Here is a 20,629-nt window from a genome sequence, read left to right as displayed (position 1 = left end):
TACATCTACAAGATCTAGGTACTGAGAATTATAAAACACTGATGAAAGAAATCAAATATTATGCAAATAAATGTAGAGATACCCCATGTTTATGGGTTGGAAGAATATTGCTAAAATGTCTGCTCTACCCAAATTGATCCACAGACTAACTCCGGTCCCTGTCAAAATGGCAATGTAATTGTTCACTAGAATACAAAAAAAAAAAAAAAAGAAGAAAGAAAGAAATTCTAGCTGGGTGGTGGTGCACACTTATAATCTCAGTAACTTCAGAGACTGAGGCCAGCCTCAGCAACTTAGTGAGTCTCTAAGCAACTTAGTGAGACCCTGTCTAAAAATAAAAAAATAAAAAATTACCCTAAATAGGGATGTGGCTCAGTGGTTAAGCACCCCTAGGTTCAATATCTGGGACACACACACGCCCAAATAAAAAGGAGAAGAAAAGATGAAGGTGAAAGAGAAGAAGAGGATGAAGAGAAAAAAGAAGAAAAAATTCTAAAATTTGTATGGAATCATAAAGACCCTGAATAGGCAAAGCATTCCTGACCAAAAGCAGAGCTGGGAGCTAGTTGTATTAGAGAATGACTGTAATCCTAGCAACTCAGGAGGCTGAGTCAGGGATATCATAAGCTCAAGACTCCAACCTCAGCAACTTAGTGAGTCCCTGCTTCAAAATTAAAAACAACAATGACAATAACAACAACAAAAACTGGATGCAGCTCAGTGGTAGAGCACTCCTAGGTTCAATTTCCAATTTCATCATCACCACCACCACCACAAAGAACAAAGCTAGAGACAACATATTGCCATATTTCAAAATATATTACAAAGTTATAATAATCAAAACAGCATGATACAAACAGAAAACAATATATCAACCAAAGGAATAGAGAGCCAACAAATAAACTCTTCTATCTAAAGTGAATTGATTTTCTTTAACTTTTTAATTTATGCATTACAATTACACATATAGTTGCATTTATTATGACATTGGTACATAACATAATTGGTAAATTACATTCTCTGGTATTTTCTCTTTCCCTTCCTCTACTGGTCTCCCTCACCCTTTGTTTTCCCTTAGTTTCCACATATGAGAGAAAACATGACTCTTGACTTTCTAAGTCTGGCTTATTTCACTTAACATAATGTTCTCAAGTTCTATCCATTTTTCTACAAATGACATAATTTTATTCCTTATAGCTGAGTAAAACTCCATTGTGTGCATATACTACATTATCTCTATCCATGCATCCAGGCACCTAGGTTTGGTTCCATAATTTGACTATTGTGAATTACACTGCTATAAACGTGGGTATGCATGTACTACTACAGTATGCAGACTTTAATTCTTTTGGATAAATATGGAGGAATGGTATACTGTTAAGCCAGGATGCAAAGAAAAGACCACTGACTCCAATTAAAATCAAATTAAAACAAATTTATTATTTCGACCGGCTGGGCTGTCTCTCCCCAAAACCACGGGAACCAGAGACAGCCCCCCTGCTCTCCAGGAGTACAGCTTTATAGCAGAGAAAGTTACACAAAGGGGGCTTGAGAACCTACAGATAACAAAATTTTGACAAGAATAACACAAAGGCTAGTTCATATTTTGCTGGGCCGGACATCAGAATTTATGAAGGTCATGAGAGCTTCGGAGAGGGTCGTTATCTGGTCAGGGAAGGTCAAGATTTACAAGGCGCCACTTGGAAAAAAAGCAGGGCATGGGTGAGTTCAAGGCACGGGCAGGTATTCCAAACAGTTTTACATCATCAAATTACAGCCAGGCTATACAGAAATCCTAATATTTTACAGAAAACAGAAATAAATCCTTTATAACTTGTGACAAGATGGCTCCTGATCTTAAGAGGCAATTAGGCTAGGTTTATCAGTAACTGGGTCTTATGGTGGCTCTATTCCTAGTCTTTTAAATATTTATTTATTTTTAGTCATTGGTGGACACAACATCTTTGTTTGTATGTGGTGCTGAGGATCGAACCCGGGCCAGGTGAGCGCGCTACCGCTTGAGCCACATTCCCAACCCCTATTCCTAGTCTTTTGAGGAACCTCTATATTGATTTCCAAGGTGATTGTATAAATTTTCAATCCACCTACAGAGTATAAGTTGTTCTTTTCCCCCCACATTCTTGGCAGCATTTATTATTACTATTTGTAGTAGCAGTACTAGTAGTAGTATTGGAAATTGAACCCAGGGCCACTCTACCAATGAGCTACCTCCCCAGCTCTTCTGATTTTTGCCATATTTAAAAATATATTACAAAGTTATGATTTTGAGACAGGATCTTGCTAAGTTAGTTACTAAGGTGGTCTTTAAAAGAGGTCTTGAGATCCTCCAGCCTCAGCCCCTTAAGTAGCTGAGATTACAGGCATGCACCACCATGTCCAACTATTATTTACAATCTTAATGATTGCTATTGTAAATGAGATGAGGTAAAAATCTCAGTGTAGTTTTGATTTGCATTTCCCTGATTGCTAAAGATGTTGAACACTTTTTCAAATATTTGTTGGCCACTTTGTATATCTTCTTTTTGGCACTGTTTATTTCATTAGGTCAATAGATTTTTGAACAAAGATGCTAAGAAAAAAAAATGGGAAATGGATAGTCTCTTTAACAAATGGGGCTAGGAAAACTGGATATCCACATACAAAAGAACAAAAGTGAACATTTATCTCATCACTTGTACAAGCATAGACCCAAAGTGGGTAAAAGACTTAAACTAAGGCCCAGAACTATAAAACGACTAAAAAGAACATGGAGGGAAATTTCCATGACATTGGTCAGAGACTGCTCAGATATGTTCACAAAACATAAGCAATGAAAGCAACAACAGACACATGGAATTGCATCAAACAAAAAGCTCTTCACAGAAAAGGAAACACAGTGAGGAGAACGCACCAGCTGGGAGAAAATATCTGCAAATCATGAATTCAGGAGATAATACCCCAAATATTCAAGGAACTCAAACTGCTCAAGATAACAAATATCCCTACTTAAAAAAGGGCAAAAGATTTGAATAGATGTTTCTCAGTAGACAAATGACCCAACCAGGTGTGGTGGCATGCACCTGTAATCCTAGCAGCTTGGGAAGTTCGGGCGGAGGATCTCAAGTTCAAAGCCAGCCTCAGCAATTTAGTGAGGGCCTAAGCAACTCAGCAAGACCCTGTGTCTAAATTTTAAAAATCAAAAAAGGGCCTGGGATGTTGCTCAGTGGTTATAGCACCCTGTGCTCAATCCCTGGTACCAAAAAAAAAAAAAAAAAAAAAAGATAAATGACCAAGAGATATATCAAAAAATGTTCAATATCTGTTAGAAAAATGCAAGTACAATATCACTTTATACATATTAGATTTACTATAATCCAAAAGATGAACAATACGCTTAAGGTTTTAAAGCTAGGAATGCATTTTGTTATGCATAAACATTGCATCATATGCAATTTTTTTGGTGGGTACCAAGGGGGATTAACCAATGAGCCACATCCTGAGTTCTTTTTTGTATTTTATTTGGAGAAAGGGTCTCAATCATTTGCTGAGGCTGACTTTGAACTTGAGATCCTCCTGCCTTAGCCTCCCAGATCACTGGGATTACAGGCATGTACCACTGTGCCTAGCTGTTGAGTGATTTTTTTCACCTGATAGGAAAATGTTTTTTATTTTTTGTAGATAGTTACACATGTCAACAGAATGCATTTTGTTTTTTTATTACCTATATTTCTTTTATTTATTTATTTCTTACATACATGACAATAGTGGAATGCATTACATTCATAATTATCCATTCACAGCAAAATTTTTCATAACTCTGTATATAAAGTATGTTCACACCAAATTATGCCATTATACATGAGCTCCTTTTTTGCATTACAGTTTTAATATACCACAATTTATCGTATCTGTTTGTATATAAGGTCAGAATGCATTTTGATACATCATATATAAATAGAGTATGACTTCTCATTCTAATATTCTGCCTATTCCAATAACCTCTTCCCTCCCTTTACTCCCCCTGTATAACACAAAATACCTCTATTCTTCCCTAGCTACACCCAACAATTATTCTATAAAACGAGCGGTGGGATAGCTGGGTCAAATGGTGGTTCCATCCCAAGTTTTCTAAGGAATCTCCATACTGCTTTCCATATTTGCACCAATTTGCATTCTCACCAAAAATGTATGAGTGTACCTTTCCCCCTACACCCTCACCAACATTTGTTGTTGCTTCTGTTCTTGATAATTGTCATTCTGACTGGAGTGAGATGAAATCTTAGTTTTGATTTGTATTTCTCTAATTGCTAGGAAAATGTTTAAATTTATATATAACTTAAATCAATACAACTGACATAATCTAGAAGAAAGTAGATACATGATTATGCTGAGAGCAAAGACACTTTCAGGTCAGAACTGATCACTTGAAACAAAGTTGTTTTTTAGAAAAATTTCCTTATGTTAGTATAGACTACATGCTATTTGATAAAAGATAGCAAAAGGAGTTAAATTTTTTTTTCAGTGCAATGTTAATTGGATAATTGAAGTTAATAATTCTCTCTCTCTCTCTCTCTCTCTCTCTCTCTCTCTCTCTCTCAAACTTCTGGGGAAATCAGATACCAAAATTGACTCTAAAGTCCTTTATATAAAATGGGGAAGGAACTGAGAAACTGATATGACTCCATTTTTGAGAAACCAGCTTCTACCTCAAGGCCTGTCCTAAGAAAGGGGGCTTGACCCTTGTCCTTGGAAAAAACCACAGAACACTCCTAAGCACATACCCACCCTGCTGAGTTGTTTGTCTGTAAATAACAGGAGAGGTCTGGGGCGCCAGGTGTCCCTGACTCAGTTAGGCTACATGAGGACCCATAGCAACCCCCTAACAACCTCCAATCAGCATGAGACAGGGAAAATACCTGGGGATGCCAGATGACCCCCCAGTAGTTTATGGTGGTTGATAATGTGTTGGGAAACCATGTAGTTTAGCACGTACACCCTCATGGTTCAAACCAACCAGTTCAAATGAATCCCCCTCTTGTACTAACGAATCACCCCTACCCAACTTGTTCCCGCCAGTGAATGTGCTAATCAATGTTAAGAGTCATTGTTTGATTTTCCCGCGGTATGGGATGATTTGCTGTGTGATGTTGTGACTCCAAAACCTATAAAATCTCACTAAACAAAGGAACAGGAAGCTGGGGATGTGACTCAAGCAGTATCGTGCTCGCCTGGCATGCTCGGAGCTCTGGGTTCAATTCTCAGCACCACATAAAAATAAAATAAAGATGTTGTGTCCACCGAAAACTAAAAAATAAATATTAAAAAAAATTCTCTCTCTCTCTCTCTCTCTCTCTCTCTCTCTGTCTTTAAAAAAAAAAAAAGAAGACAGGGACTCCCTGGGACTCCTGCGTCGGGAACAGTTGTGAGTCCAGGCTCAACTCTTGTGTGATTACATCGGATTCGGCTCCTGGAGATCAATTGGGGTCCCACGAATCTGGCATTACAGAACATCCACTAAAATACTTCAAATCATCTCTAGATTACTTATAATACCAATATAAAACAAATGTTATCTAAATAGTTCTTACCCTATCATTAGGGAGAAAATAACAAGAAAATAAGCTCATATATGTAAAGTACAGAAACATTCATTTTTTCAAATGTTTTCCATCCGTGGTTGGTTGAGTCCATGCATGTGGAACCTGTGGGTATGGAGGACCAACTGCTTTCAGAGAAAAATCCTGAAGCTTCTAGGGTTTTCTGATGCCAGGCAATGAGGAAATGAGAGAGAATATTTAGCAATCAACGTAATTTAGCTCATGGTAATTGGCATAGGCATAGTTGTGATTGGCATTCCAGTTACTTAAACTGAGATATTCTTGATCAGGTTGAACAGGCTGTGAGTGGAAAATTTCTTTACCCAAGAAATGAGGTGGAGAGAGTCTTTGGAGAACAGCCTCACTGAACTGGTAGGTGAGCTTTCTTCGGATTTTGGTGATTTCCCCAGTTCTTCCGTAATTCCTCAGGGCTCTGGCCATTTTCTGGTAAGTCATGGTCTTCCGATTGCCTTTTTTTTTCCCCCAAAGTTCAGCAAGTTTTTCTTTGTTTTTGGATACAAACTGAAAGATGCCTTTGGTTTTATCTACCCACTGAATACAGGAGGCCATCTCAGGATCACACAGGGACTCATGAAGGTATTCAAACAGCCTGAGCTTTTTTCTGCCTGCAAGGGAGAGAAACAACATCAGAACCTCCTCCGAAGGATTTGTGGAGTAACAACAGCATTAAAAGCTGACTTGGCACTGGTTTTCCTCCTCCTACCCTCCTAGAAATGCATTTATGGCTTAATTTTGTAGGACTTAAAAGTCAAAGACCTATTTGGCCTACTGAGGTTGCAACTGGACCTTCTCTTGTGGTGGAAATTGTCCAAAGATTTGCACTGTCTTTTGCTGGAACAGGGAATCCCGGAGCCTCTTTACTTGGGGGCTCCATTTGTTATGTGGTCTTTCTTCTCAGTTAAATCCTGGCTTCTCATTTTATGTCATACCTTAAGCTTTCTAGAGAACAAAGCTGAGCGAAATGGAAAGCAAAGTTCAGTATTTTTAAAGAGATGTCTCAAGGGCCTTTTCTAGAAAGCATGACATTTTGAAGGATCCTTATTCAAATGAATTAAAGGATGTAAATGCACTTTGTAACATGGAAAACAGGATGCAAATAGAAAGTGATATTAAGGGAATTATTCATAACAACTTAGGCCAGGTTGCCAACTCTGGATTTAGTGGCACAATGACTTGAAAAATATAAATAGAGCCAGGTGCGGTGGTACATGCCTATAATCCCAGCAACTCCAGAGGCTGAGGCAGGAGAATTGAAAATTCAAGGCCAGCCTAAGCAATAGTGAGACCCTGTTGCAAAATAAAAAATAAAAAGGGCTGGGGATATGGCTCAGTGGTAGAGCACCCATGGGTTCCATCCCCAGTTCAAAAATAAAAACAAAATATATACAGGAGTAGAAATAAAAAAAATTATATATATATATATATATATATACACACACACACACACACACACACACACACACACACATACCATTATTCAAGAGCAATGACAAAATGGATTTTGATTTTTCTATTGCCATGAAATAAAATGGTACCAAAGTTTTGCACCTTTCATGAAGGCAGCCATTATATTTCAAAAAAACTTGGCAGGAAAATTTGAGAGAATTTCTATTTTTCTTCCAGCTGATAAGAGTTCTTTGGCCTAATAGAAAACTCAGGAAAACAAAAGCCATAGCTTGTTTTGTGACTTATGAATTAGCCTGTAACTATAAGGCTCCCACAGATCCATCAGTTGTTGAAAAAAAATCCATGAACAAATTCCATTTTTCCCTTGCGAACATAGAATACTCGATTCCCAAACTCCTTTAATCAGTCTCTGGGGAGTAAGATTCTTGCATCAGTCATCATTCATCCCAAAGCCACAAACCTTTCAGAGAGATTATCATTTGCATTATATTATTTTGAATTGGTGAATTGAGAAATGCAAGGGACTTACCAAAAACACATCATGAATTAAAGTCACAGCACTAAGTAAAACTCTTCTGTCTCTTATCCAGTTATCTTGTTGGTCTTAAGAGATCATTATCTTCTAAAATTAGTTCTCAATTTTTGAAAAATGTATAAATTTTTATTCCTTAAGAAAGGGGGGTGGAAGCCAGACATGGTGACACACACCTGTATTCCTAGTGACTCTGGACGCTGAGGAAGGAGGGTTGAAAGTTCAAAGCCAACCTCAGCAATTTAGGGAGGCCCTAAGCAACTTAATGAGACCCTGTCTCAAAATAAAAATTAAAAAGGACTAGGGATTTGGTTCAGTAGTTAAATGCTCCTGAGTCCAATCCCCAGTACAAAAATATTTTTTAAAATAAAAATGATCAAAAGTATGAACTGAAACTAAAAATTCTATTTGGTAGATTAAATACCAAATAGGTGAACATGGTGAATTACTTTGGGTATAACCTGAGAAGAGAATGAATACTTATTCTTTACATACTTGTGAATAGCTCCAATTACAAAAACTGAAGAGTCATTATTACTTTTGAATTATGGAATTAAAATAATTAAAATGTATTTTACAGTATTTTTCTGTATCAATACATGCAGAATGCCTTCAAGCCTTTTAATAATTATATATGTTCTACTTTATGGGTAGACTAATTTTCCTTCTAAGAACAAAGACCCAAAATACTTTATATGTCATCACATTTCAAATGTGTCCCTATTTCAAGTGGAAGACTAAAACCTAAAAACAGAAAACAGTAGGTGATGTATTCCCTAAGGGCACAATTCCACATCACAAAAAAATACTGGTTTCACTCACTAGTGTTTGATTTTGTTTAATTTTATATGTAATTCCTTGCTGGATTAGAGTATTAATGTATATTTAGAATTTTACAATTCTAGGGTATAGTATACTACTGTACAATTTTAAAAATATGTATTCTTTCAACGTTTTTTTAGTTGTTGATGGATCTTTATTTTATTTACTTATTTGTATGTGGTGCTGAGAATTGAACCCAGTGCCTCACACTTGCTAGGCAAGCACTCTACTACTGAGCCACAATCCCAGCCCAAAATATGTATTCTTTTAAGCCAAGCATGGTGGTACATACTTGTAATCTCAGAATTCAGGAGGCTTAGGCAGGAAGATCATGATTTCAAAGCTAGCCTCAGCAATTTAGTGAGGCCCTAAATAACTTAATGAGACTGTCTCAATATAAAATATTTTTAAAAGGGCGTTAAGTGCTTAAGTGCCTCTGGGTTAAATCCCTGGTACAAACAAAAACAACAACAACAAAACCCAGGCAATTTAGCTGGACCCTGTCTCAAAATCAAATTTAAAAAGGATATAGGTTAGTGTTAGTGCACTTTCCTAGTATGTGTGAGGCCCTGGGTTCAATCCCTTGTATGTTCATTTAAAATAGTGTATAATTTTGGCTGGGCATGGTGGTGCATGCCTGTAATCCCAGCAACTCAGGAGGCTGAGGCAGGAGAATCACAAGTTCAAGGCCAGCCTCAGCAATTTAGTGAGGTCCCAAGCAATTTAGAGAGACCCTGTCTCCAAATAAAAGGGCTAGGGATGTGGTTCAGTGGTTAAGTGCTCCTGGGCTCAATCCCTGTTATCAACCAATCAATCAGTAATATAATGTATAATTTTAAAAATTGCATGTACACCGTGACATACACCTATAATCCCAACAACTCAGGAGAGTTAAATTATCACTATTGTAATGAGAGAATTTTTCCTTTTATTTTTTATGACATGAAGTTTCCTTATGTTGCCCAGACTGGTTTCAAACTTCTGGACTCAATCCATCCTCCCACCTCAATTTTCCAAGTACAGAGAGTACAGGCTGGCTATAAGGGAATATTTTGTAAATACAATTTCAAACACAGATACAGAAATCTCTTTAAATCTGTTATGAGGATGACGTGGTTACTGTGCCTATGGAAGGTGTGGTGTATCAACTTACCTTTCACTCCCTTTTGCTGGAAGACAACAGGTTCTGCCAACTGATTTCCAGTTATATTCTGCAGAGGTTGATGAATATTACCTTCATGATAGAAGTCTGCAGCACTGTTCTGTATAAATAGTATACAGAATGTTAGTGGGAAGTTCTCCTGTGGTCCCCCAATTGGTGGCTAAAATCAAAAGCTAAGAGCAAAAAGAATGCTACGAATTTCCCAAATTCTAAAAGCTGCTGTCACTAATGGAGCCAGATAGCGCCCACTAAAGAATAACATCAAACCAATATAAAGAGAGGACCAAGGGATGGAGCTTAGTCTTTGGCTTCACCAGGAGAGTTCCATGTCCTCTCTCCCTGTGAGAAAGAGAGGGGATTGTTTCATTCCTTCCCTCTCAGGATGCCCAATGAGAAAGATCAAAAATAATAAGGGCTGGGGCTGGGGCTCAGTGGCAGGGTGCTTGCCTAACATGTGTGAGGTACTAGGTTCGATCCTCAGTACCACATATAAATAAAGAAATAAAATAAAGGTGTTGTGACCATCTACAACTAAAAAAAATTTTTAAATGTTTTAGATATAAAAGGTTAAGATGGTTAAATATAAAAAGGAAGATGGTTGAGGATTGAACCCAAACCTGCTTCACCACTGAGCCACATCTCCAGCCCTTTAAATTGTTGTTGTTGTTTTGAGACAGGGTCTCACTAAGTTGCTCAGACTGGCCTCTAACTTGTAATTCTCCTGTCTCAGCCTCCAGAGTTGCTGAGATTATAGATGTGTGCCACCACACCTGGCAGGAAGATGGTCTTTAAAATCCTATGTTGGCTGCCCATCTGGGCAACAGGAGGATAAAGATGGCAGCCGAGGGAAGGTGGATTCAAGAGAAGGGACAGGAGGAAGTAGCCCAAACTCCCATTTTACCAAACCCCACACAAGAGGCTGCTCAGGAGACAAGGTGTTCCTAACCACTGGTGGCTGTTCAGCGTATGCTAGGGGTTTGGAGTTGAGCTGGAAGAAGGATGGCCAGATTTAGTAAGTGAAAATATTGGGCATTCTGCATTTTGGCTGGCAACCTTAAGTGGAAATAGAAAAGGTTAAAGTTGCAAAGGTCAAATGTCTTATGGAAAGGTCCTACAGAGCAATTTATAGGGACAGAAAAGGAATGTTGGACCTACCGTAGTTGAAGGTAATGATTGAAGGAAAAAAAAAAAAGGTTTTACCTTTAGACCCCACCTTTATTAAGACTGCTTGATAAAACAGCTGCATGAAGAAAACAATGGAAGAGAATAGCAGGGCATGCTACATACACTCATGATTCTGGCCACTCAGGAGTCTGAGGCCAGAGAATTGCAAGTAGAAGGCCAGTCTGGAAAACTTAGGAAGAACCTGTCTCAAAATTTAATTAAAAAAAAAAAAAAAGAACTGGGAATGTGGGCTCGGGGTGTGGCTCAAGCGGTAGTGCGCTCGCCTGGCATGCGTGCAGCCCGGGTTCGATCCTCAGCACCACATACAAACAAAGATGTTGTGTCCGCCGAAAACTAAAAAATAAACATTAAAATTCTCTCTCTAAAAAAAAAAAAAAAGAACTGGGAATGTAGCTCAGTGGTATAGTACCCTGGATTCAATCCCCAGTCACACACACACACACACACACACACACACACCACACACACACAAAAAAAATGCACCACAAATGGAAAGATAGTGGGGACATCTCCCTTTGTGTGTGTGTGGGGGGGGTTACTAAAATATAATTGAATTGGTCCAATACATGTAGCTAGCTCAAGAAAGCAAAAAGAGCAAGAGCAAGTTCATACAAGATTGTAGGAAAAGCCAGAAGGAGAATGTTGAGCCCAGCGTGGTGGCGTATCACATGCCTGTAATCATAGCAGCTAAGTTCAAGACCAGCCTCATCAATTTTTTGAAGCCCTAAGCGGTTTACCAAGACCGTGTCTCAACATAAAAAAGAAAAAGAAGCCTAGGCACGGTGGTGCACGCTTGTAATCCTAGCTGCTCAAGAGTTTGAAGCAAGAGGATCACAAGTTTGAGGCCAGCCTCAGCAATTAGCAAGGCCTAAGCAACTCAGGGAAACCCTGTCTCTAAATAAAACATTTTAAAAAGGGCTGGTGATGTGGCTCAGTGGTAAAGCACCCTTGCATTCAATTCCCAGTATCCCCCCCACCCCACCAAAAAAGAGAAAGTTTGGGTCTTGGTCCTATCTTCTAAAGGAACCAGATGTCTTTGCAATTCTCCAGATGGATGAAGGAGAATCAGTGATAAGAGAACTCTAAAAACAGACTCTACAGAAGTCATTCGAACCAAGTAAGGAGTAATGACAAAGAGTAACTTCCTTCTTAACAGCATTGGTAGAACATCCCTGATTCAATCCTCAGTAAAAACAAAATGCTTGATCCTCCACGTTGACTGTCAAGTTCAGATCACAACTGATGGCCTTTAGTATTTTCATCTTTGTTATGGTTTGGATATGTGTCTCCTAAAAGTTCACGTGTGAGACAGGTTTTAGAGGTGAAATGATTGGTTTATGATAACTTAACCTAATCAGTGCATTACTCTCCTGATTAGAATCACTTGGGTGGGGCTAGAGAAAGTACGTCATTGAGGGCGTGCCTTTTGGGGTTTCTATATGGTGAGCTGAGCTTAATCCTCTCTCTGCTTCTTGGTAATGTGATCACTTGATAAAGATACTCACTATTACAGTTCTCCAATTATAGATGGGTTCCTCTGTAGGACACACTCCATAGTAGCTGGAATTTCCTCTGATGTGAGGACAATGGTTAATGAAAGTCAGGTAATTTTTGTAATCTAAGTTAAAAATAGAAACAGAAAGTAAAAATTTACATATGTATTTATTTGTACTTATATTTATATATGTAGATATAGGCAGTCAAAGCATACACACATGCTTATATATTCAATTACTGTCTCCTGTTTTCTTACCACTTTGTACTTTCCCTATGGTGTTTATTCCATTATGCAAGAATTATATTTTCTAACACAATCCATTTCCCTTTTTAGAGCAATGTTCCATGTAGCCTGAGACACCATAATTTATTTTACCTTGGAAATCTCTTGAAATACCTTGGATAAACCCAACAAGCAACCTATCTGCATCTTATTTAGACTAGATAGTCTGTAGAAAATGTGAGGGGGGGGGGAATACATCTTTTTCCAAAGATACTATCTGTTGGGTGGGTGAAAGGTAAGATAAATGAGAACAATTAAAAAGTCTTTCCTGAGTAATTAAAATGTCAATTAGATAAATAAGTCCCAAGTAGACATTCTTTTTTTTTATGTATTTTTGCAGTGTTCTACCACTGAGCTACATCCTAAGTTTCTTTAAATTTTTAAAAGTTTGAGCCTGGCACAGTGGTGCATGCCTGTCATCTCAGTAACTAGGAAGGCTGAGGCAGGAGGATTGCCTCAGAGCTGGAGATGTGGCTCAGTGGCTCAGAGGCCCCCATCGGGCCTCCTCAGTAAGACATTCTTAAAAATAAATCATTTTATGTATTTGTATTCTTATGTGGAATGTCATTCTCTATATTTCTGCATTTTTGTATGTGAGACTTGAAATTTAGTCAGCCTAAATAACCCTGTGTATGTTTTGCATTCATTAAAATTAATCCTAGGTGCTTTAGATGAAAGTTGTGTTGTTCCCCGGTTGTGGGCACAGTTCAGTAGTAGAGCACTTTCCCAGTTGGTGGGAGGCCCTGGGTTTGATCTTTAGCAGTGCAAAATCATGATTGTCATCATCATCATTTCCGGGCTGATTTTTTGTTGGTTTTTGTGATGCTGTAGCTCATATTCAAGGCCTTGTATATGCTAGGTAAGTGCTCTACCACTGACGTTCCCCCTAACCCTCAGCCCCTGATCATTCTTCTTCTTCTTACATATGTATGTGACCAACCAGCAGAAGAGAGTAGGTACTTATCTTTACCTGGGGAGTGTTGAAGATCTCCCGTTGAATGATGCCTTAGTACTTCGATAGCGTCTTCAAAGGCTTGACCCAGCTTGTCTTGCTCAACAGAAGTCTGTTGGAACGACGGCAGAATGTTGGAGTTGAAATTACCCATGAAGTTAATTTTCCTGATACAAAATAGTATTTTCAACCTCTACACTATTGATATTTGGACTTGGCTGTCTTTGTTGTGGGGGGCCTGTTCTGTGCAGAGGATGTTTAGAAGCATGTGTCCCTCTCTATGCACTGGATGCCAGTGGCAATCAAAACCATCTCAGTCACATGTGGTGGTGAAAACCTGCAATCTCAGTGACTCGGAGCAGGATGATCGCAGGTTTCAGGCCAGCCTCAGCAATTCAGCAAGACCCTAAGGAACTTAGCAAAACCCTCTATCAAAAAATAAAGGGCCGAGTGCAGTGACTCATGCCTGTAATCCCAGCAGCACGGGAGGCTAAGGCTGGAGGATCATGAGTTCAAAGCCAATCTCAGCTAGTCAGTGAGGCCCTAAGTAACTCAGTGAGACCCTGTCCCTAAATAAAATACAAAAAAGGGCTGGGGATATGGCTCAGTGGTTAAGCGCCTATAGGTTCAATCCCTGGTACCTAATAATAATAATAATAATAATAATAATAAATTAATTAAATAAAAGGGTTGGGTATACAAGATCAGTGGTAGAACATCCCTGATTCAATCCTCAGTAAAAACAAAAACACTGTCTTTTGTCTCCAAATGTGCCCTTGAGGACAAAGTCAATACCAGGTGAAGTTACTTCTCTAAAGTATAGTATTTAGAGAAAAGTATTGATCCTAGAATATAATATTTAGCATTCTTATAAAAATTTAACAAGGAATCAAACTTGAGGAAGCTGATTTAGGAAAAGAGGTCAACAAAATAAAATTTAGAAAGAAAGGAAAGAATAAAGGCAAAAAAAGAGGTCAAGAAAACATGTTTAGTGGAACAGAATCATGAATCATTACTTGAAAATCATGTTAATTTCTAAAGTATGTCTCCAAGACTTCAAATTGCTTAATTTGATCCAAATATTTTGTTTTTAAAATGGAGAATAAAGATTTAAAATGTCAACTTACCATGGCTTCATTAATTAAGTGGCGATTCTGAAAAAGTTAAATATTAAAAATTAAGCATTTATAATTTGATTCTGAAAATGTCATATAAACCAAAATTCCATCTGAATTTTCTTTGAGAATTTCCTACAAATATTTCTATTACTCTTCTATCATTACAACTTTTTTTTTAATACTTATTTTTTAGTTTTTGGCGGACACAACATCTTTATTTGTATGTGGTGCTGAGGATTGAACCCAGGCCGCACGCAGGCCAGGCAAGCATGCTACTGCTTGAGCCACATCCCCAGCCCTCATTACAACTTTTAAAATATGAAAATAGCTGAAAGCTGAGGCAGGAGGATTGTGAGTTCAAAGCAAGCCTCAGCAAAAGCAAGGTGCTAAAGCATCTCAGTGAGACCTGTCTCTAAATAAAATACAAAATAGGGCTGGGGATGTAGTTCAGTGGTCAAGTGCCCCTGAGTTCAATCCCTGATACAAAAAAAAAAAGAGTTAATAGCTCAGTAGTAGAGTGCTTGCCTAGCACATTTGAGGCCTTAGGTTCCCTCTGTAGCACCACATAAAAAAATAAATAAAGGTATTGTGTCCATGAACAACTAAAAAAAAAAAAAATACTTAAAAAAAAGATTCAATGTTAAAAAAAAAAAAAAAGCTAATTGTCCACACTGTTTCACTGATAATATAGAAATAACTCAGGGATATAGTTCAGGAATTTCAAGTACTTCAAAATCCTTTTAAACATTTTGAGTATTTAAAAGTTTTGACAATCGAAATCCTATTTCTTAGCATAGCTCTCCTTTATGATAGTGGACTTTTAAAAACCCTTTTTGCCTTCTGAGAATCTCACAAAAGACTTCTCTTTTTTTCATGACAAATTGATTTACATTACAAATAAAATTTAACCAATGCAGCCAATTCACAGAATCTCTTGAATCCTAGGTTATTTTACATTATCTATTGCCTTATTTCTTTAAATGAATTAGGTTTTGCTTTCAATAGACAATTATCACACCAACCAATGCTTAAAATGCTTTTTAACTCAACTTTCTACAGAATGGCACAAACCAACCCACCTAAGAAATATGATAAATATAGTGGGCCCAATACTGCCTATCATTTCAGTGAACAAATCCAACAACTGTTCATACAAGTTCCTACATTTATCCTGCAAATACAATGAACTTACTCCTTCATATTTAATACTAATACAACAAGACATTGTAAATTAGGAGATATATATACAATCTGTCAAACAATAACATTCTATTCAATTGGCTGGGGATGTAGTTCAGTGATAGAGTGCTTGCCTAACATGTGTGAAGCCCTGGGTTCGATCCTTAGAACCACAAAAATCAAATCAAATTCAATTACGCTTTTTAAAATCACTGTATCGAGTCAGTTAATAGAAGTTAGAAAAAGAAAATCCGTAAATCACTGCTTGAGCTATGATCTTTAATGAATATTATCAGTAGTGGATAATTTTTAAAAGCTGCATCAGTAACTTTCAGTTAATAATTCCTTGACTCATAAGCACTGAAGCACTGAATGTTGTATTTTGAATTATATACTTCAATAAACCTGCTGTCTTACACTAAAATACTCCAGAAAGTTATCACAACTCTTAAAAGTAACAAACCCAAAGGGAAGGGGAAAAAACCTTGAAAACATTATTGACCACTTCAGTGACTTAATATATCCTGCAACTTAATAGGAGGACAATAGGACAAAAGCCTGAGAAACACTCATTCAGCCAAAGGAGAAAACGGAACAGTTCTTACAAGGTATCTTGAAAAACACAAGCTGAATACTTACCAGGAAGACGCTTCAACCCTTTATAAAGATGTGCCATTAATATCACAATTGTCAAGACATCACTATCAAGAACACACTGGCGAGTTGCATTAAATAGCTGTTTTTAAGGAAGTGCTACAAAAGGGGATTTTTTTTAAAAGACACAGTGCCTTCATAATTTCTATTTTACGCTATGTCTAGTAGACAGAAACCAGGGGCTATTATTTTGAAGAGGCACATAACAGTTTGCATCTTCTGGGCCAAAAGCAATACAACCAACCATAAACACGTCCACCAGAACCCCATGCAATTCTGTGACCTGCATAGGCCCAATCAGATACCTCTGACCAATACATCTCTTGTCTATCTTTCTTCTTTTTCTCACCTTTTAAAATTTCTTTCTTTTTTTTTTTCTTTTTTTTGTATCAGGGTGAACCCAGGGGCAGTTAACCACTGAGCCACATCCCAGCCCTTTTTATCTTTTATTTTGAGATAAATTGCTGAAGGCCTCATTAAATTGTTGAGGCTGGCTTCCAACTCGTGATTCTGCCTCAGTCTCTGGGGTTACAGGCATGTACCACCAGGCCCGGATAACTTTATCTTCTCTTCCATTTCTGGACTCTATACTATCTTTCCTTCCTGAACTGTGAAAGCCGGCACTCTGGCCTTCCCAAGTGGATCTGCTTCTCTCTAACCCAGGTTGCACACACCAACGGGCACCGATAGCCTGACTTAAGGGTTTAGAGCTATACCCCTGGTGTTCCAGGCCCTTCATTGTTAGCCTTATTTCCCACTTTTCATTTAAGAGGAAGAAACAGAACAGTGCATAGGGATGCAGGCTTGTAATCCCAGCTAAATTCAGTTATCTTAGTCTTAAATTTTGTTATTTTTTGTTGGTTTTTTTTTTTTTTGGAAGGGGAGGAGGGGTTAGTATCAAGGATTGAATTCAGGGGCACTCAACCACTGAGCTACATCTCCAGCCCTTTTATTAGAGACAGGATCTCATTGAGTTGCTTAGCGCCTCACCATTGCTGAGGCTGGTTTTGAAGTTGCTATCCTCCTGCCTTAGCCTCCTGAACCGCTGGAATTATAGATGTGCGCCACCGCACCCAGCTGGGCTCTTAGTCTTAAGTTTTTCTTGGGGTGGCTCCTGTGGCTCTGATGGAAAATTAAGGAGTGATCTTTCCACTTCATCCCCAGTACCCCAGTACCCCACTGCCCATTTTACGTTACCTGTGTAGCATCCAGTTGCACAAGGTGAAAGTCACCTTCTTCTCTTCTGAAACCAAGCAGGCAGCACCCTCACCTAAATGGCAATTGGCCATTTAAATAGCCGTCAACATTTAGCCAGGGGGGGAACCGCCCAAGAATTTTTGGTAAACCTTGTGGGCGGGGAGAAAGAGAGGTGGGTGTGTGATTTCAAAGCTGCCAGTGATTTTTGTGCTTTGTGTTGTTTCAATTAGAGCTCAACTCTGATATGAGACTGTTGTTCTAGGTCAATTATTTTTTTGAGCCAATTTGTTATGCAAATATAAACCCAAAGCCCCTCTTCTGAAGTGCAAATATTATAGCAACAAATATAAAACTCCAATGGCTAAGGTTGTATGTTTTTTTTCAGTCTGTACCAGTTTTGGTGTCTACAACCTTTTTATTTCATTTGGTTCATCATTCAATAATGATAGATCTCCAAGCTCTCTATTCTGCTAGGCATTATCCTGTGTCCAGGAGCCATAACCTAAATAAATTCTAGTGATAAGAAATGACTCCAAGGGCTGGAGTTGTGGCTCAGTGGCAGAATGCTCACCTAGCATGCATGAGGCACTTGGTTCGATCCTCAGCACCACATAAAAATAAAGATGTTGTGTCCACCTAAAACTAAAAATAAATCAATATATATATTTAAAAAAATAAGCACACTATCCATACGTGGTAACACAAGTCTGTAATCCGATAAACACACGCCTGTAATCCGGTAAACACACGCCTGTAATCCTAGCAGCTCCAGATTCTAAGACAGGAGGATCTCAAGTTCAAGGCCAGTCTCAGCATTCTAGAGAGAATTTAAGCACCTTAATATGATCCTGTCTCCAAATAAAATGCAAAAAGCAGAATAGGGAGACTAAGTTCAAGCTCTTATTATTCCTTGCCATTTCTGTTTAAGTTGGGTAGGGGATTGAAGAACTCTGTCTTAATCTTGGCAAGATATCTGAAAGCCTAATAAGCCAATAATGATTGTTTGCAGACTTGGAAGAAAATGCCTCATGTTGGGCTGGGGATATAGCTCAGTTGGTAGAGTACTTGCCTAGTATCATAAGGCCCTGGGTTTAATCTCCAGCACCACCACCAAAAAAAAAAAAAAAAAAAAAAAAGAAAGAAAGAAAGAAAGAAATGCCTCATGTTAGCATAAGAGAATGCAGAAAATCCACAGAATATGAAACAAATAACCAAACCACCTCATTAATAATTACTCATGGGCTGGGGTTGTGGCTCAGTGGTAGAGTGCTCACCTAGCATGCTTGAGGCACTGAGTTCAATCCTCAGTACCACATAAATGTAAAATAAAGATAGTGTGTCCACTTAAAACTAAAAAATAAATATTAAAAAATTACTTATAAAAAAATTATACTTTGAAATTTATTGACACTTTTATTTTTGTAGTCCAACATGGAATCTATCTTGAATGGATATTCTCTTTGCACTAGAAAACGTGTACTTGCAGCTGTTTTGTGTATTTTCTGATAACTATAAATTTAGATCCATTTGGTTGTTAATATTACTCAAATCCTTCATGTCTTTATTGATTTGTTTTGTTTTGTTTCCTGCTGGGATTTAACTGAGGAGTGCTCTACCACTGAACTATATCCCCAGTTCTTTTTTATATTTTGTTTTGAGACAGGGTCTTGCTAAATTGCTGAGGCTAACCTGGAACCTGGGATCCTCCTGTCTAAGCTCCCTGAGTTACTGGGATTACAGGTGTACTCCACCCCATGGGGCTTCTTACCAATTTTGTATGTATATACAAGTTCTGTCAATTTCTGAAAGGCTAATCTCTAACTGTAATAGTGGAATTTTTCTATTTTCTTCTTTAGTTCTGTCAATTTTTTTTGTTTTCATGTATTTTTAAACTCTTTTATTAGATGCATACTAAGAACTGTTATCTTTAATTAATGAATTGAGACTTTTATCATAAAAATTCTCTTTTCAATAATCTTCCCTATTTGGAAACTTTCTTATCCTTGGTGTTTACATGATATATATTATTATTAAAATGGTATTTGAGATTGAATCTAGGGTGTCACACATACTAGGCTAATGCTCTACTACTGAGGTACATCCCCAGCCCTTTATTATTTATTTGTTTATGGGTATTAGAATTCAAACTCAGGGGCTGGGGATGTGGCTCAAGCGGTAGTGCGCTCGCCTGGCATGCGTGCGGCCCGGGTTTGATCTTCAGCACCACATACAAACAAAGATGTTGTGTCTGCCCAAAACTAAAAAATAAATATTAAAATTAAAAAAAAAAAGAATTCAAACTCAGGGGCACTCGACCACTGAGCCACCTCCCCAGCCTGATTTTGGCAAGATATCTGAAAGCCTAATAAGTTTTATTTAGAGACAGGGTCTCACTGAGTTGCTTAGAACCTCACTTTTGCTGAGTCTATCTTTGAACTCACAATCCTCCTGTCTCAGCCTCCTGAGCTGCTGGGGTTACAGGCGTGTGCTATGAAGTCCAGCTGCATCACATATATTCTTACTTTTGATCAGTACAACTTTTCTGTGTCCACACACACACACACACACACACACACTTACTTTTTGGGTGCTGGGGATTAAACTATGCACATAATAGATAAGTGCTCCACCACTGAGCTACATCCTCTGTCCCCACTCTCTGCACCCCTATAGCTGATCACAGTCTACTAGAGTTACTATTATAACCAATTCTTATATAACATAAGAACTTTCTTATAGAATAATTTCATTTATGACCTCTCATCTTTGTGTTATTCTCACCATGTATTTACTTCTATATATGTTATCAGTTATTTAAACTCACAATAATGCTGTGAGGTGGTATTTTCATCCCTGAGTTCTAATTGTGGCTACATACCTCCTGTGCAAACTCAAATAAATAAGAATAAATGCTAAGTAATCTCTGTTTCCTCTTCATAAAATGTGGATAAAGATTTTACTTACCTACTGGGTTACTGTGAAACTTTTCTGAGTAAACCCACGTGATATGCTTGGGACACTCC

The 20,629-nt window shown here is 38.0% G+C and overlaps 1 protein-coding gene across 1 annotated transcript; it reads right to left on the bottom strand.

The window, feature by feature from the left end:
* Nucleotides 1-5,644: 5,644 nt before the first annotated feature.
* Nucleotides 5,645-16,448, bottom strand: Spic (Spi-C transcription factor). Its single transcript, XM_076853235.2, has 6 exons — nt 16,395-16,448; nt 14,586-14,612; nt 13,477-13,570; nt 12,232-12,344; nt 9,533-9,641; nt 5,645-6,223 (listed from the first exon to the last, which is right to left on the bottom strand). The coding sequence occupies exons 2-6, from the start codon at nt 14,586-14,588 to the stop codon at nt 5,796-5,798; spliced, it is 747 nt and encodes a 248-aa protein (XP_076709350.1). The 5' UTR covers nt 14,589-14,612; nt 16,395-16,448; the 3' UTR covers nt 5,645-5,795.
* Between the last annotated feature and the right edge of the window lie 4,181 nt (nt 16,449-20,629).

This window comes from Callospermophilus lateralis, chromosome 4, assembly GCF_048772815.1.
Source record: "Callospermophilus lateralis isolate mCalLat2 chromosome 4, mCalLat2.hap1, whole genome shotgun sequence".
Lineage (NCBI taxonomy): Eukaryota > Metazoa > Chordata > Mammalia > Rodentia > Sciuridae > Callospermophilus > Callospermophilus lateralis.
Note: the sequence above shows the minus strand (reverse complement) of the source record. Positions and strands in the feature narration are given on the sequence as shown.

Excerpts from the sequence above, each read along its gene's own strand:
- Spic (XM_076853235.2), bottom strand. Across the intron at positions 12,345-13,476 it reads AGATCTTCAACACTCCCCAG|ATTACAAAAATTACCTGACT; the intron begins GTAAAGATAAGT and ends TTTTTAACTTAG. Across the intron at positions 6,224-9,532 it reads CCAGCAAAAGGGAGTGAAAG|GCAGAAAAAAGCTCAGGCTG; the intron begins GTAAGTTGATAC and ends TCTCCCTTGCAG.